Source organism: Cherax quadricarinatus, chromosome 10 (genome assembly GCF_038502225.1).
Source record: "Cherax quadricarinatus isolate ZL_2023a chromosome 10, ASM3850222v1, whole genome shotgun sequence".
Lineage (NCBI taxonomy): Eukaryota > Metazoa > Arthropoda > Malacostraca > Decapoda > Parastacidae > Cherax > Cherax quadricarinatus.
Genome location: NC_091301.1, coordinates 15,662,580 through 15,679,433, shown reverse-complemented (window position 1 = coordinate 15,679,433; position 16,854 = coordinate 15,662,580). Strand labels below are relative to the sequence as shown.

The following is a 16,854-nucleotide window of genomic DNA, read 5'->3' as shown; positions in this document are numbered from 1 at the left end:
AGTATAACAAATTATCAGTGTTTGTTAAGTCAGGACTTTGTTTGTGCTTCTAAGTCTCAGTTGAAAGCATAATGCTTTTCCATACATATAAATACTTATATGACTACAAATACAGGTTGGTCATCCTCACCCCCCCCCCCCTCTATCTCATTTTTTTTTTAACACACCAACTGTCTCCCAGTGAAGTAGAGTTATCCAATAACAAGGCAATGCACTCACCATTATTCATTCAGTCATTGTGTTGCTGTCTTACTATCTTGCCAGAAGTATGCTGACAACACATTCAGATATCCCCTCTAAACTGCAGTATCCTCACCCCTTACTTAGTGCAAGCAATGTACTTCACACCTTCAGGACTCAAGTCCAGCTAAACAGTTTCCCTGAATGCCTTCATAAAAGTTACCTTGCTTACATTCCAACAGCATCTCAAGCCACAAAAACAACTCTTCTCCATTCACTGTAATCTAACAAACACACTAACATAAGCCTGTTGAATGTTCAAGCCCCTAGAACTCAAAATCTCCTTTATCCCTTCCATCCAACCCTTCCTGGGATGACTCCTATCCCTCTTTCCTTTCACCATATATATACACATATACCTTCTTTATGATTTCAGGTACATCTTGCTACTTTTACTTACACTTAGGTCATACTACACATACACTACACATACATGTACAAGCATATATATACACACCTCTCTGGGTTTTCTGCTATTTTCTTTCTAGTTCTTGTTCTTGTTTATTTCCTCTTATCTCCATGGGGAAGTGGAACAGAATTCTTCCTATGTAAGCCATGCGTGTTGTAAGTGGCGACTAAAAATGCCGGGGGCAAGGGGCTAGTAACCCCTTTTCTTGTATAAATTACTAAATTTAAAACGAGACAGGTTACAATCATATGAAATTTACTGTTTTTTTATTAAGCAAAATTGGATACATCAGCACTGTTCTGTTACATTATGACAGTTACACAGAGGGAACAAAGCAATGTTTGCCCTGACATATCCCATCATGCAGGAGGGGGTTCATACTTCTTCTTCTTTCAACAAACCAGCTGTAACTTTCGTTTTTCTTTTTGGGCCACCCTGCCTTGGTGGGATATGGCTGGTTTGTTGAAAAAAAAAAAAAATTCATCATCCTATTCTGCTCCATCCTCTCCAAATGCCCAAACCACCTCAATAACCTCTCCTCAGTCTGCCGAATTATAATTTTGGTAATCCCGACACCATCTTATAATCTCCAAACTCCAAATTTTCTACATAATATTCACACCATACATTTTCTCAGCCTCCAGTCTCTTTTTTGTTGCAACATTTAAAGCCCATGCCTTGTACTCACATAAGTACTGGTACTACATTGACTTTTTTTGCCTCCATAGCCAAGTCTCTGTTTTTTCACAGAAGCATCAACACACCACTTACTTTTTTCCCACCCTCATCTATCCTATGGTTCAATTTATCTTTCACAGACTTATCTGCCAACATACTTATTCCAAGATACCTGTATATGTTCATTTCTTCCATACTCTGTCCCTCCAATTCGTATTAAATCTTTCAACGCGCATACTCTTCCTTGTTCTTCTCGTTATTTTGCTTTTATGCTCACTTGTAATTTCCTCATATATTCAATCATGTATTTAAATATTGATGAAAGTATTTTCTTTTTGGGGATTTTCTTTCTTTTTTGGGTCACCCTGCCTCGGTGGGAGACGGCCGACTTGTTGAAAAAAAAAAAAAAAAAAATATTCATTCATTATATTTCTTTCAATTAGTTTTGTGTAGACATGGATTTATGGATTAGAGAGATACCAGAATATTATACGTATGTCTAAGGAAGGAGGGCTGCAGGGTATCTGGACCGTAACTCACTTTTTATTTTGTAAAACTAGGTTCATAGCCCTTCCACAGAATCTATCCTTCACATTATATGAGGGGCTAGTGCACACTGTAAAGCATTCATTAGTAAATCTAATTAACAAAATTACAGCATTCTTGTCCTGGATCACTCCATGGAGAAATGCCCAGTAATAAATATAAAGGAAAATCTAAAATTTATATATTTTGGGGGGGAAAATGGAAAACCTTTACTTTATCTGATGCTAAAATTACAACAACCTGTATGAAATCACAGCATAAAAATTATCAAGGACTTTGAGAGACTTCCTTTTTTTTTTCAACACATCAGCCATGTCCCACTGAGGCAGGGTGACCTAAAAAGAAAAAAATAAGTTTTTCTTTTTAGGTCATGTAAAGATATGTAATATTTAGTGAAGGGATTCAGGGAACTGGTTATTTTCATATAGTCGGACTTGAGTCCTGGAAATGGGAAGTACAATGCCTGCACTTTAAAGGAGGGGTTTGGGATATTGGCAGTTTGGAGGGATATGTTGTGTATCTTTATACATATATGCTTCTAAGCTGTTGTATTCTGAGCATCTCTGCAAAAACAGTGATAATGTGTGAGTGTGGTGAAAGTGTTGAATGATGATGAAAGTATTTTCTTTTTGGGTCACCCTGCCTCGGTGGGAGACGGCCGACTTGTTAAAAAAAAAAAAAGATATGTTGCGTATCTTTATATGTTTATGCTTCTAAACTGTTGTATTCTGAGCACCTCTGCAAAAACAGTGATAATGTGTGAGTGTGGTGAAAGTGTTGAATGATGATGAAAGTATTTTCTTTTTGGGGATTTTCTTTCTTTTTTGGGTCACCCTGCCTCGGTGGGAGACGGCTGACTTGTTGAAAAAAAAAAAAAAGATATGTTGCGTATCTTTATACGTATATGCTTCTAAACTGTTGTATTCTGAGCACCTCTGCAAAAACAGTGATAATGTGTGAGTGTGGTGAAAGTGTTGAATGATGATGAAAGTATTTTCTTTTTGGACATTTTCTTTCTTTTTTGGGTCACCCTGCCTCGGTGGGAGACGGCCGACTTGTTGAGAAAAAAAAAAATTCTTTTTAAATTTAGTAATTTATACAGGAGGAGTTACTGGTCCCTTGCTCCTGGCATTTCAGTTGCCTCTTACGATATGCAGGGCTTATAGTGGAAGAAATTGAGAGACGTGTTATAAGCAAAATTTGGTATATTATCTCATAATTTTATATGAGAATTTCAGTTTTACAACTGTTATATTATTAAAAGTAAAAGAATTCCAGAATATATACATAATGTATACCTGTCTTTTATAACTGATATATAAAATCCTGATATATATGTAGTTATGAAGGCAACTGATGCTGCAGTAACTCGGTGGTAGCGGAAATTCTCATAGTACTCCCATATCTGGAATGATAAAAAAGAAAAAATTAAATAAAATACAGTATTGTTATTAGTAATAAAACGTAAATACAAATGTATTTAAGAACACTAAAGGACAAAGGAAAACTACAAGCATAAACAAATAAATAAAACCATATAGAGAACAAAAGCACAAGAGTTGAAGAATATTTTTAAATAAAATTACTTGCAGTGCAAACCATATTTAGAAATCAGTCCAAGCCAAAAGGTATAAGTCACAATGGAGGCCTCCTAGCATGGAAAGGAAATATGACAGGATTAAGAACTATTCAGAAGGAAAGTAAAGGTATGTGTACAGTGAATGTAAGAGGAGGTTTGAAAGATTTACTTATTATCTTATTTGCTCATGAGACTGACAAAAAGGATCAGGAATCCTGCCAGAGTGCAAGAAATTTAACAGGTTTCCATTTCACTTTCATTTGACATGAGGGTACTACCTGCCCGGATGGCTGCTGTCTACCAACCTACTACCTGACAGGAATACTGGTCTATACTTCACAGATTCCTATCTCTCTCTCTTCTTGAATACTAATATTAGATTTACTATTTTTCCTGACATTTGGTAGTTTCTACTTTTAATTATTTATTTTGCAGAACACCCAAACACTTAGTAAGCACAGGGCTTCTACCAATATTTTGTCTGGTCCTATTACCTTTGATGTGTGCCTAAATCTTTGACAACTTATATATTCAAAGTTTTCTTTTTGTTAGTGGAGGGACGTGTTGAATTACTATAAAATATTTCATCATCTTGGTTACATCTTCAGAAATTTAGAAGTGCAGGACAATCTGAAACATATGACGAATTTATATATAAAAAAAAAAAAAACTTGTGGGTAAAACTTACTTTATCAATATGTCCATACAATAAATGTAGCATATACTGATCCAAAGGCTTAAGATCAGATACAGGAAGGCTGTGCTCACATGGATTATAATCCCCCAGTGATGCTAGAAGAAATCTCAGGACAGCACGTACTTTCTGAACACTCTCTTTGCTTTGATCTAAGATTTGTTTACCAATGGTCATGTTAGCATGGTTTGTTGAATGGCTTGCAACCCACCACCTTAAAGAAAAAATATTTATAGAAAAGATCACTCAGAAAGACAATGCAATAAGGTATTTACCTATTCCTCTAAAATATTAAGAAAGGCACATATATAGTGGACCCTTGGTTATTGGCCATTCCGGATATCAGCCAATTTGGGTTTCACCCACTTTTTTAGCCAAAATTCCATCCTGGTTATCGGCTGTTATTTCAGTTATTGGCCTTATTGGATGCGCCCACCCACCGCTCTGCTGCATTCATGAGTCATTCTGTCTGTGTCTCTGGATGAGTGAGGAAGCCTCTGCTCATTCATCCAAAACATTTCGCAATAATCCACTGTTTTTTGTAGTTACTGATTGAGGGCAACTGCAAAATAAGCAATCATGGACCCAAAGAAAGTTCCTAGTAAAGTTCCTTTGTTGAAGAAAGTGAGAATCATAATAAAATTCAAGGCAGGCAGGCATAGAGGCAAGGAGTGTAGAAGGCATGCAGGGAGTGTAGCAGGAAGGCAGGGAGTGTAGTAGGCATGCAGGGAGTGTAGCAGGAAGGCAGGGAGTGTAGTAGGCATGCAGGGAGTGTAGCAGGAAGGCAGGGAGTGTAGCAGGCATGCAGGAGTGTAGCAGGAAGGCAGTGAGTGTAGCAGGCATGCAGGGAGTGTAGCAGGAAGGCAGGGAGTGCAGTAGGCATGCAGGGAGTGTAGCAGGAAGGCAGGGAGTGTAACAGGAAGGCAGGGAGTGTAGCAGGAAGGCAGGGAGTGTAGCAGACAAGCAGGGAGTGTAGCAGGAAGGCAGGGAGTGTAGCAGGAAGACAGAGAGTGTAGTAAGAAGGCAGGGAGTGCAGCAAACATGCAGGGAGTGTAGCAGGCATGCAGCAAGTGTAGCAGGCATGCAGGGAGTGTAGCAGGAAGGCAGGGAGTGTAGAAGGCATGCAGGGAGTGTAGCAGGCATGCAGCAAATGTAGCAGGATGGCAGGGAGTGTAGCGGGCATGCAGGGAGTGTAGCAGGAAGGCAGGGAGTGTAGCAGGCATGCAGGGAGTGTAATAGGCAGGGAGGGAGTGTAGCAAGGAGGCAGGGAGGGAGTGTAGCAGGGAGGCAGGGAGTGAACAGTTTTTTTGTGTGACAGGGGTGCAGTGACTCTCAAGCTGGTCCTAGCGGCAGTAAAAGACAATAAAGGGAAGTAACTCCTCCTCACCTCCTTCCATATGCCAACAAGAGTCTTCATAAAGGTATGTAATGTTCATTTATTAGTAAAATTAATGCTTTATATTTCTTTCTCATTGTTTTGCACAGAACTGCTTAGTGCCTCAAATGATGTAGTGGAAGTTTTAGCAGTAAAGGTCGAGAACCAAAACCTAGTCATTGTGGTAGTCTACAAGCCTCCGGATGCAACATCCCAGCAATTCCAGGAACAGCTGTTAAAGATTGACCACTGTCTGGAAAATCTTCCAGCTCCTGCACCCAACATCTTGCTCCTGGGGGATTTCAACTTAAGGCACCTAAAATGGAGGAATATAGCAAATAATATTGCTGCAGTAATAACACCAGGAGGCAGCTCTGATGAAAACTCACACTCACACGAGCTTTTAAATCTCTGCACAAAATTCAATTTAAACCAGCAAATAATAGAGCCTACTAGACTGGAAAATACACTAGACCTCATCTTCACTAACAATGATGATCTGATAAGAAATGTCACCATATCAAAAACAATATACTCAGATCACAACATAATTGAGGTTCAGACATGTATGCGTGGAGCCCCAGACCGACATAATGAGGCTAGTCACGAGGGAGCATTCACCAAATTCAACTTCAATAACAAAAACATAAAGTGGGACCAAGAAAACCAAGTCCTAACCGATATAAGCTGGGAAGATATACTAAGCAACACAGACCCCAACTTATGCCTAGAACAGATTAACTTGGTGGCACTCGATGTATGCACAAGGCTTATTCCTCTAAGAAAAAGGAGGAGTAGATGTAAAATAGAAAGAGACAGGCGCTCCCTTTACAGGCGACGGAAAAGAATAACAGAGCGGCTAAAAGAGGTCAATATATCTGAAATGCGTAGGGAGACACTGGTCAGAGAAATAGCAAGCATCGAACTTAAGCTAAAGGAATCTTATAGGAGTCAGGAATCGCGGGAAGAACTAAAAGCCATAAATGAAATCGAAAGAAACCCAAAGTATTTCTTCTCCTATGCCAAATCAAAGTCGAGAACAACGTCCAGTATTGGGCCCCTACTTAAACAAGATGGGTCCTACACATATGACAGCAAGGAAATGAGTGAGCTACTCAAGTCCCAATATGACTCAGTTTTTAGCAAGCCGCTAACCAGACTGAGAGTCGAAGATCAAAATGAATTTTTTATGAGAGAGCCACAAAATTTGATTAACACAAGCCTATCCGATGTTATCCTGATGCCAAATGACTTCGAACAGGCGATAAATGACATGCCCATGCACTCTGCCCCAGGGCCAGACTCATGGAACTCCGTGTTCATCAAGAACTGCAAGAAGCCCCTATCACGAGCCTTTTCCATCCTATGGAGAGGGAGCATGGACACGGGGGTCGTCCCACAGTTACTAAAAACAACAGACATAGCCCCACTCCACAAAGGGGGCAGTAAAGCAACAGCAAAGAACTACAGACCAATAGCACTAACATCCCATATCATAAAAATCTTTGAAAGGGTTCTAAGAAGCAAGATCACCACCCATCTAGAAACCCATCAGTTACACAACCCAGGGCAACATGGGTTTAGAACAGGTCGCTCCTGTCTGTCTCAACTATTGGATCACTACGACAAGGTCCTAAATGCACTAGAAGACAAAAAGAATGCAGATGTAATATATACAGACTTTGCAAAAGCCTTCGACAAGTGTGACCATGGCGTAATAGCGCACAAAATGCGTGCTAAAGGAATAACAGGAAAAGTCGGTCGATGGATCTATAATTTCCTCACTAAGAGAACACAGAGACTAGTCGTCAACAGAGTAAAGTCCGAGGCAGCTACGGTGAAAAGCTCTGTTCCACAAGGCACAGTACTCGCTCCCATCTTGTTTCTCATCCTCATATCCAACATAGACAAGGATGTCAGCCACAGCACCGTGTCTTCCTTTGCAGATGACACCCGAATCTGCATGACAGTGTCTTCCATTGCAGACACTGCAAGGCTCCAGGCGGACATCAACCAAATCTTTCAGTGGGCTGCAGAAAACAATATGAAGTTCAACGATGAGAAATTTCAATTACTCAGATATGGTAAACACGAGGAAATTAAATCTTCATCAGAGTACAAAACAAATTCTGGCCACAAAATAGAGCGAAACGCCAACGTCAAAGACCTGGGAGTGATCATGTCGGAGGATCTCACCTCAAGGACCATAACATTGTATCAATCGCATCTGCTAGAAAAATGACAGGATGGATAATGAGAACCTTCAAAACTAGGGATGCCAAGCCCATGATGACACTCTTCAGGTCACTTGTTCTATCTAGGCTGGAATATTGCTGCACACTAACAGCACCTTTCAAGGCAGGTGAAATTGCTGACCAAGAAAATGTACAGAGAACCTTCACGGCGCGCATAACGGAGATAAAACACCTCAATTACTGGGAGCGCTTGAGGTTCCTAAACCTGTATTCCCTGGAACACAGGCAGGAGAGATACATGATTATATACACCTGGAAAATCCTAGAGGGACTAGTACCAAATTTGCACACGAAAATCACTCACTACGAAAGCAAAAGACTTGGCAGACGATGCACCATCCCCCCATTGAAAAGCAGGGGTGTCACTAGCACGTTAAGAGACCATACAATAAGTGTCAGGGGCCCGAGACTGTTCAACTGCCTCCCAGCATACATAAGGGGGATTACCAACAGACCCCTGGCAGTCTTCAAGCTGGCACTGGACAAGCACCTAAAGTCGGTTCCTGACCAGCCGGGCTGTGGCTCGTACGTTGGTTTGCGTGCAGCCAGCAGTAACAGCCTGGTTGATCAGGCTCTGATCCACCAGGAGGCCTGGTCACAGACCGGGCCGCGGGGGCGTTGACCCCCGGAACTCTCTCCAGGTAAACTCCAGGTATGTAAAACTATAGTTAATCTTTAAAAAATGTATTTTTTGTTAATATTTTTGGGTGTCAGGAATGGATTAATTGTATTTACATTAATTCTTATGGGAAATATTATTTCGTTTTTCAGCCATTTCGGTTTTAGGCTGACCCTCCGGAACGGATTACAGCTGGTAACCGAGGGTCCACTCAACAATATTGAGGATAATCAATAATAACTGTTAAAAGTCATCATGTATGGAGAAATTAATGATTCTTTTTTTTATTCAATAAAAGGGGCTTGAGACACATAATAAATTCCATACAAAATATATTGTACTGTACTGAACATAAGAGCCTGATATAAGGATACACTAGCAAATAATGGATGAATGAAGTTATTATACAATGCCTCTCTGTAAAATAAGAAATAGAATAAACTCTGAAACTTTATAATACTGATATATTCACCATATTAACCCGTAAACGGTCCAAACGTATATATACGTTCACTACCCCAGTGCCCCGAATATTTTGAAAAATAAAAAAAAACGTTTTTTTTTTATTGAAAAAATAGAGCACATTTTTCTAAGTGTTATAGGATAAAAAAAAAATTTTAGAGTCAGTACTTACCGAGATATGAGGCCGCAGAGTTGACACTTGGAGATAACCTGAGGAGGGAGGAGGGAGGAGGGAGGAGGGAGGAGGGAGGAGGGAGGAGGGAGGAGGGAGGAGGGAGGAGGGAGGAGGGAGGAGGGGGGAGGAGGAGGAGGAGGAGGAGGAGGAGGAGGAGGAGGAGGAGGAGGAGGAAAATATGTAATAATAATAAAATAATAAATTCCCTTGCAGCATGAAAAACAAAGTCCACCCCTGACAGTGACATGATAAGATGAGATAACATCTGATAAGAGCTGACTTTGATGAGCATACAGGAGGGTGGGAGAGGGTGCAGCTGATAAGAAAAGATTAGAGGTGACGTTTGATGAGCATTGCCCTCCTTTGTTTTCACTGGTACACAAACATGTCTGTCTATTTGTCTGTCAGTCAAGCTTCCTGTCTATCTGTCTATCCGTCTAGTTCTCTGTCTCAGAGAGAGCCACAAGACTGCGTAGTCATCACGTTTACTCACATCTTTAAGCAGAGTATAGCACTTTGTCTGGATTTTTGGGTTATCCTAGGTAATTTATACTACATATACTTGTATTTATGTGTACCTGTGAGACATAGACAGATAGAAAGAGATACACAGAGACAGATAGACAGAGATAGACAGAGACAGAGACAGAAACAGATAGAGACAAAGACAGACAAAGACAGAGATAGACATAAATACAGACAGACAGAGATAGAACCAGGCTGCCTGCAGCCGGCCAGCCACACAGCTGGCCACCATGCAGCTGGCCAGCCAGCCAGCCAGCTAGCCAGCCAATCAGTCAGCCAATCATCCAGCCAGGCAGCCAACCAGCCAGCCTGCCAGCCAGCCAGCCTGCCAGCCAGCTAGCCTGCCAACCAGCCAGCCTGCCAGCCAGCCAGAGTTGTTTCTCTTGACTTAGGGCATAGATTATAAGAAATTCTGAAAGGGTGTTGCACAAATATTGCACATGGGTTATTATCGAGGTTTTTTGATATTTCCTCGACCACTTGTGGCCACATCCATCTCAAAGCTACTAAACTCAGGGTCAAAATCACTTTCCTCTTAAAATGGGCGTGTTAATACTACATGACATCAGTGAATCCCAGGTGTTTGCTGCGCTGTTTGCTCTAGCTGGCGCTCATTTGAACTGGTGCTCCCACAAGGTACTAAGTGGTCCCAGATTTTTTTAATACTGTGCACACTGAGTGTTAGGACCCATTCTATGCTGACAAGGCATCTCAGGCCAATCGTGCTAAATTTGCAGGCAGGAAAAATAAAACGTAAATATACGTTTGGGGCACTAGCGATAAAAACGTATATATACATTTGGACCGTTTATGGGTTAAGAGAAATATCTCCCCTCAAAAACTAACCATGAACTGTGCTCTCATTCAGCTTACCTTAACACATCAGCTCCATACACTGGATCTTTCTGAAGATTCTTCCCTCCATCTGTGACAACAACCGGGTCAATAACATTCCCTAAAGACTTGCTCATTTTATTCCCAGCTTCATCCAGAGTGAAACCATGGACATAGAGAGATCTGAAGCAAATGTGCATACTATATACAAACTATATTTAGAAACTTGGTGGAATTTTTCTCTTACTTTAGTAAAAGTCTGCTCAAAATGCTTTGCAAAACTATGGGATTTTCTGAGTGAAGAATTAACCCTTTGACTGTTTCAGGCCCCTTTCTGAAACTGTCATTCTGTGTTGCTAAATTTTTGAAAAAAAAAAAAATTATTTTTCTTATGAAATGATAGAGAATCTTTTCCCGATGGTAATGACACCAAAAGTTCGAAATTTGGTCGAAAACTCATGGAATTACACTCCCGCGAAGTTAGCGGTCTCGGCGATATATGCGTATCAGCGATTTCGCCGACTTTGAGCCCTATTTTCAGCCAATTCCGTTGTTCCAGTTGACCAAACTCATAGCTATTTCTTTAGAACTCCATTTTATCTATCAGCTGAGTACAAGAAACCTCCCATTTACTAATTTGGACTACCTAATATGGTGGTCAGAAATTGGCAATTTGGCTAATTTCATGCAAACTAAAAAAGATGCCAATTTCAAAATAGGGTCCAGAATAAACAAGGTAGACATTCTTAGCACTAAAATAACATATCCTCTGTTCATTAGTCACATCTCTAGGCCCCTCTTATATTATTATTGCTTTCTATTTTGATTTTTTATTCATACAAAAAAATACAAAATTTACTGTTATGCAGACTACTGCATTATTGTAAAAATGGTATAAATAATATCAGTGCACTAGTGAAAGAATATTAGACTCCCCAGTTGACGTGTACTGAACGTGTGGTGTGATTTGTTTACTCCTGAACATTGGTAAAAATCGAACATTTCCGCTACTTTGAGCTCAGTTTCAAGGTCGTTTTCATCGTCAAAGTAATGAAAATCATCTCTATTTCTGTAATATGTTTTCCATTTTATCACCTAAGACCATGAAAACGCAAATACATCGATAAATACTATATGAAAATACACATCAAAGTCGGCGTTTTAATCCAAAAAAATTATCAGTTTTTTTTTTCTCATTACGCACTGTGTGCTGCAGGATTTCTTTTATGTGGTGCACACTGACCACACAGACCCATTCTCTCACATGTGGGCCTACCAGCTTTCTTCCGCTTGATTTGAAGCCGCTAGAATTATTGAGTATATATACGTCAGAAACAGTGGCGCGTAAGACGTATTTATACGGCGTAAACAGTCAAAGGGTTAACAACTGTTAGTAAAACTGTCATGCTAATGTACATTTATTATTAATATTATTATTTTTTTAACACTCCGGCCATCTCCCACCATGGTAGGGCAACACAATAAAGAAAACACTTTCACTGTCATTCATTTAATCACTCTTTCAAGAATACTCAAACAAACTCGTCCAGCAGGATTACCATTTGCATATTAATCCTGTGAAGGACCATAATCTTCGAACCTAGTAGTGCCTTGTATCTTGGAAGATTGAAGTACAGTGGAACCTTGATTTATGAGCCGTCAATTGGTCGATTTTGTGCTCTGAGTTACGAGGTAACATCCGAGTTACGAGCCAGCTCTTCCTGCTTCCCCCCTCAATCCAAAACCTGCACACCTCGCTTGTGTATCTATGATTTCACCTGTTTTTTATCCTGTTTATCTATGATTTCATCCTGTTTTTCTTCTTACCACTGTTCTTTACACTTACTTTCTTAGGACCCATGCTTAGAAAAACGAAATTTAGCCAAATAACTAAAAAATGTAAGCAAATCATGAGAGAAATACTCCCACACTGAGGTAAACAATGCACTGAGTCGGTAGAGTTCTGAAGCTCTCATTATTATTATCATTATTATTATTTTTTATTATTATTATTATTATTATTATTATATATGTTATATATATTATATATGTTATATATATTATTATTATATATGTTTGGAGGGATATGTTGTGTATCTTTATACGTATATGCTTCTAAACTGTTGTATTCTGAGCACCTCTGCAAAAGCAGTGATAATGTGTGAGTGTGGTGAAAGTGTTGAATGATGATGAAAGTATTTTCTTTTTGGGGATTTTCTTTCTTTTTTGGGTCACCCTGCCTCAGTGGGAGACAGCCGACTTGTTGAAAAAAAAAAAAAATGTATTATTCATAGAACTGATGAAAGAAAAATGGTGAGTGGTGCGTTGAAGTATATGCGGAGACAAAAAACGTCATCTAGGGAGGCAAACAAGGAAATGTAGTTCCAACTCTCTTATATGGGTGTGAAGGTTGGGTTGTAAATGCTGCAGCGAGGAGGCGGTTGGAGGCAGTGGAGATGTCCTGTCTAAGGGCAACGTGTGGTGTAAATATTATGCAGAAAATTCGGAGTGTGGAAATTAGAAGGTGTGGAGTTAATAAAAATATTAGTCAGAGGGTTGAAAAAGGGTTGTAGAGGTGGTTTTGTCATTTAGAGAGAATGGATCAAAGTAGAATGACATGGAGAGCGTATAAATCTGTAGGGGAAGGAAGGCGGGATAAGGGTCGTCCTTGAAAAGGTTGGAGAGAGGGGGTAAAGGAGGTTTTGTGGGCAAGGGCCTTGGACTTCCAGCAAGCATGAGTAAGCGTGTTAGATAGGAGTGAATGGAGACAAATGGTTTTTGGGACCTGAGGAGCTGTTGGAGTGTGAACAGGGTAATATTTAGTTAAGGGATTCAGGGAAACCAGTTATTTTTATATAGCTGAACTTGAGTACTGGAAATGGGAAGTACAATGCCTGCACTTTAAAGGAGGGGTTTGGGATATTAGGAGTTTGGAGGGATATGTTGTATATCTTTATATATGCTTCTAAACTGTTGTATCTGGGCACCTCTGCAAAAACAGTGATTATCTATGAGTGAGGTGAAAGTGTTGAACGATGATGAAAGTATTTTTGGGGGGGGGAATTTCTTTCTTTTTGGGTTACCCTGCCTCGGTGAGAGATGGCCAACATGTTGAAAAAAAGAAAAAAAGAGTATTATTATTATTATTATTTTTTTTTTTTTTTTTTTTTTTTTCAACAAGTCGGCCGTCTCCCACCGAGGCAGGGTGACCCAAAAAAGAAAGAAAATCCCCAAAAAGAAAATACTTTCATCATCATTCAACACTTTCACCACACTCGCACATTATCACTGTTTTTGCAGAGGTGCTCAGAATACAACAGTCTAGAAGCATACACATATAAAGATACACAACATATCCCTCCAAACTGCCAATATCCCAAACCCCTCCTTTAAAGTGCAGGCATTGTACTTCCCATTTCCAGGACTCAAGTCCGACTATATGAAAATAACCGGTTTCCCTGAATCCCTTCACTAAATATTACCCTGCTCACACTCCAACAGATCGTCAGGTCCCAAGTACCATTCGTCTCCATTCACTCCTATCTAACACGCTCACGCACGCTTGCTGGAAGTCCAAGCCCCTTACCCACAAAACCTCCTTTACCCCCTCTCTCCAACCCTTTCGAGGACGACCCCTACCCCGCCTTCCTTCCCCTATAGATTTATATGCTTTCCATGTCATTCTACTTTGATCCATTCTCTCTAAATGACCAAACCACCTCAACAACCCCTCTTCTGCCCTCTGACTAATACTTTTATTAACTCCACACCTTCTCCTAATTTCCACACTCCGAATTTTCTGCATAATATTTACACCACACATTGCCCTTAAACAGGACATCTCCACTGCCTCCAACCGTCTCCTCGCTGCTGCATTTACCACCCAAGCTTCACACCCATATAAGAGTGTTGGTACTACTATACTTTCATACATTCCCTTCTTTGCCTCCATAGATAACGTTTTTTGACTCCACATATACCTCAACGCACCACTCACCTTTTTTCCCTCATCAATTCTATGATTAACCTCATCCTTCATAAATCCATCCGCCGACACGTCAACTCCCAAGTATCTGAAAACATTCACTTCTTCCATACTCCTCCTCCCCAATTTGATATCCAATTTTTCTTTATCTAAATCATTTGACACCCTCATCACCTTACTCTTTTCTATGTTCACTTTCAACTTTCTACCTTTACACACATTCCCAAACTCATCCACTAACCTTTGCAATTTTTCTTTAGAATCTCCCATAAGCACAGTATCATCAGCAAAAAGTAACTGTGTCAATTCCCATTTTGAATTTGATTCCCCATAATTTAATCCCACCCCTCTCCCAAACACCCTAGCATTTACTTCCTTAACAACCCCATCTATAAATATATTAAACAACCATGGTGACATTACACATCCCTGTCTAAGACCTACTTTTACCGGGAAATAGTCTCCCTCTCTTCTACACACCCTAACCTGAGCCTCACTATCTTCATAAAAACTCTTTACAGCATTTAATAACTTACCACCTATTCCATATACTTGCAACATCTGCCACATTGCTCCTCTATCCACTCTATCATATGCCTTTTCTAAATCCATAAATGCAATAAAAACTTCCCTACCTTTATCTAAATACTGTTCACATATATGCTTCAATGTAAACACTTGATCTACACATCCCCTACCCACTCTGAAACCTCCTTGCTCATCCGCAATCCTACATTCTGTCTTACCTCTAATTCTTTCAATTATAACCCTACCGTACACTTTTCCTGGTATACTCAGTAAGCTTATTCCTCTATAATTTTTACAGTCTCTTTTGTCCCCTTTCCCTTTATATAAAGGGACTATACATGCTCTCCGCCAATCCCTAGGTACCTTCCCCTCTTTCATACATTTATTGAACAAAAGTACCAACCACTCCAACACTATATCCCCCCCTGCTTTTAACATTTCTGTCATGATCCCATCAGTACCAGCTGCTTTACCCCCTTTCATTTTACGTAATGCCTCACGTACCTCCCCCACACTTACATTCTGCTCTTCTTCACTCCTAAAAGATGGTATACCTCCCTGACCAGTGCATGAAATTACTGCCTCTGTTTCTTCCTTAACATTTAAAAGTTCCTCAAAATATTCTCGCCATCTACCTAATACCTCCATCTCCCCATCTACTAACTCCCCTACTCTGTTTTTAACTGACAAATCCATATTTTCCCTTGGCTTTCTTAACTTGTTTAACTCACTCCAAAATTTTTTCTTATTTTCATTAAAATTTCTTGACAGTGCCTCTCCCACTCTATCATCTGCTCTCCTTTTGCACTCTCTCACCACTCTCTTTACCTTTCTTTTACTCTCCATATATTCTGCTCTTCTTATAACACTTCTGCTTTGTAAAAACCTCTCATAAGCTACCTTTTTCTCTTTTATCACACCCTTTACTTCATCATTCCACCAATCACTCCTCTTTCCTCCTGCACCCACCCTCCTATAACCACAAACTTCTGCCCCACATTCTAATACTGCATTTTTAAAACTATTCCAACCCTCTTCAACCCCCCCATTACTCATCTTTGCACTATCCCACCTTTCTGCTAATAGTCGCTTATATCTCGCCCGAACTTCCTCCTCCCTTAGTTTATACACTTTCACCTCCCTCTTACTTGTTGTTGCCACCTTCCTCTTTTCCCATCTACCTCTTACTCTAACTGTAGCTACAACTAAATAATGATCCGATATATCAGTTGCCCCTCTATAAACATGTACATCCTGGAGCCTACCCATCAACCTTTTATCCACCAATACATAATCTAATAAACTACTTTCATTACGTGCTACATCATACCTTGTATATTTATTTATCCTCTTTTTCATAAAATATGTATTACTTATTACCAAATTTCTTTCTACACATAGCTCAATTAAAGGCTCCCCATTTACATTTACCCCTGGCACCCCAAATTTACCTACTACTCCCTCCATAACATTTTTACCCACTTTAGCATTGAAATCCCCAACCACCATTACTCTCACACTTGAGTCAAAACTCCCCACGCATTCACTCAACATTTCCCAAAATCTCTCTCTCTCCTCTACACTTCTCTCTTCTCCAGGTGCATACACGCTTATTATAACCCACTTTTCACATCCAATCTTTATTTTACTCCACATAATCCTTGAATTAATACATTTATAGTCCCTCTTTTCCTGCCATAGCTTATCCTTCAACATTATTGCTACTCCTTCTTTAGCTCTAACTCTATTTGAAACCCCTGACCTAATCCCATTTATTCCTCTCCATTGAAACTCTCCCACCCCCTTCAGCTTTGTTTCACTTAAAGCCAGGACATCCAGCTTCTTCTCATTCATAACATCCACAATCATCTCTTTCTTATCATCTGCACAACATCCACGCACATTCAGACTTCCCACTTTGACAATTTTCTTCTTCTTATTCTTTTTAGT

General features: G+C 39.9%; 1 protein-coding gene across 2 annotated transcripts in view; it reads right to left on the bottom strand.

Annotated features, from left to right (window-relative positions):
* The window catches only part of IleRS-m (Isoleucyl-tRNA synthetase, mitochondrial), a 106,232-nt gene that overhangs the window by 27,617 nt on the left and 61,761 nt on the right, over positions 1 to 16,854 (bottom strand). The window contains exons 13-15 of one of the 2 annotated variants that reach the window (XM_053775613.2): positions 10,431 to 10,574; positions 4,141 to 4,360; positions 3,172 to 3,278 (exon numbers count right to left, since the gene is read on the bottom strand). In XM_053775613.2, coding sequence (XP_053631588.1) covers positions 3,172 to 3,278; positions 4,141 to 4,360; positions 10,431 to 10,574 — 471 coding nt within the window. The remainder of the gene's footprint in view (positions 1 to 3,171; positions 3,279 to 4,140; positions 4,361 to 10,430; positions 10,575 to 16,854) is intronic. The other variant, XM_053775614.2, reaches the window with a different exon arrangement.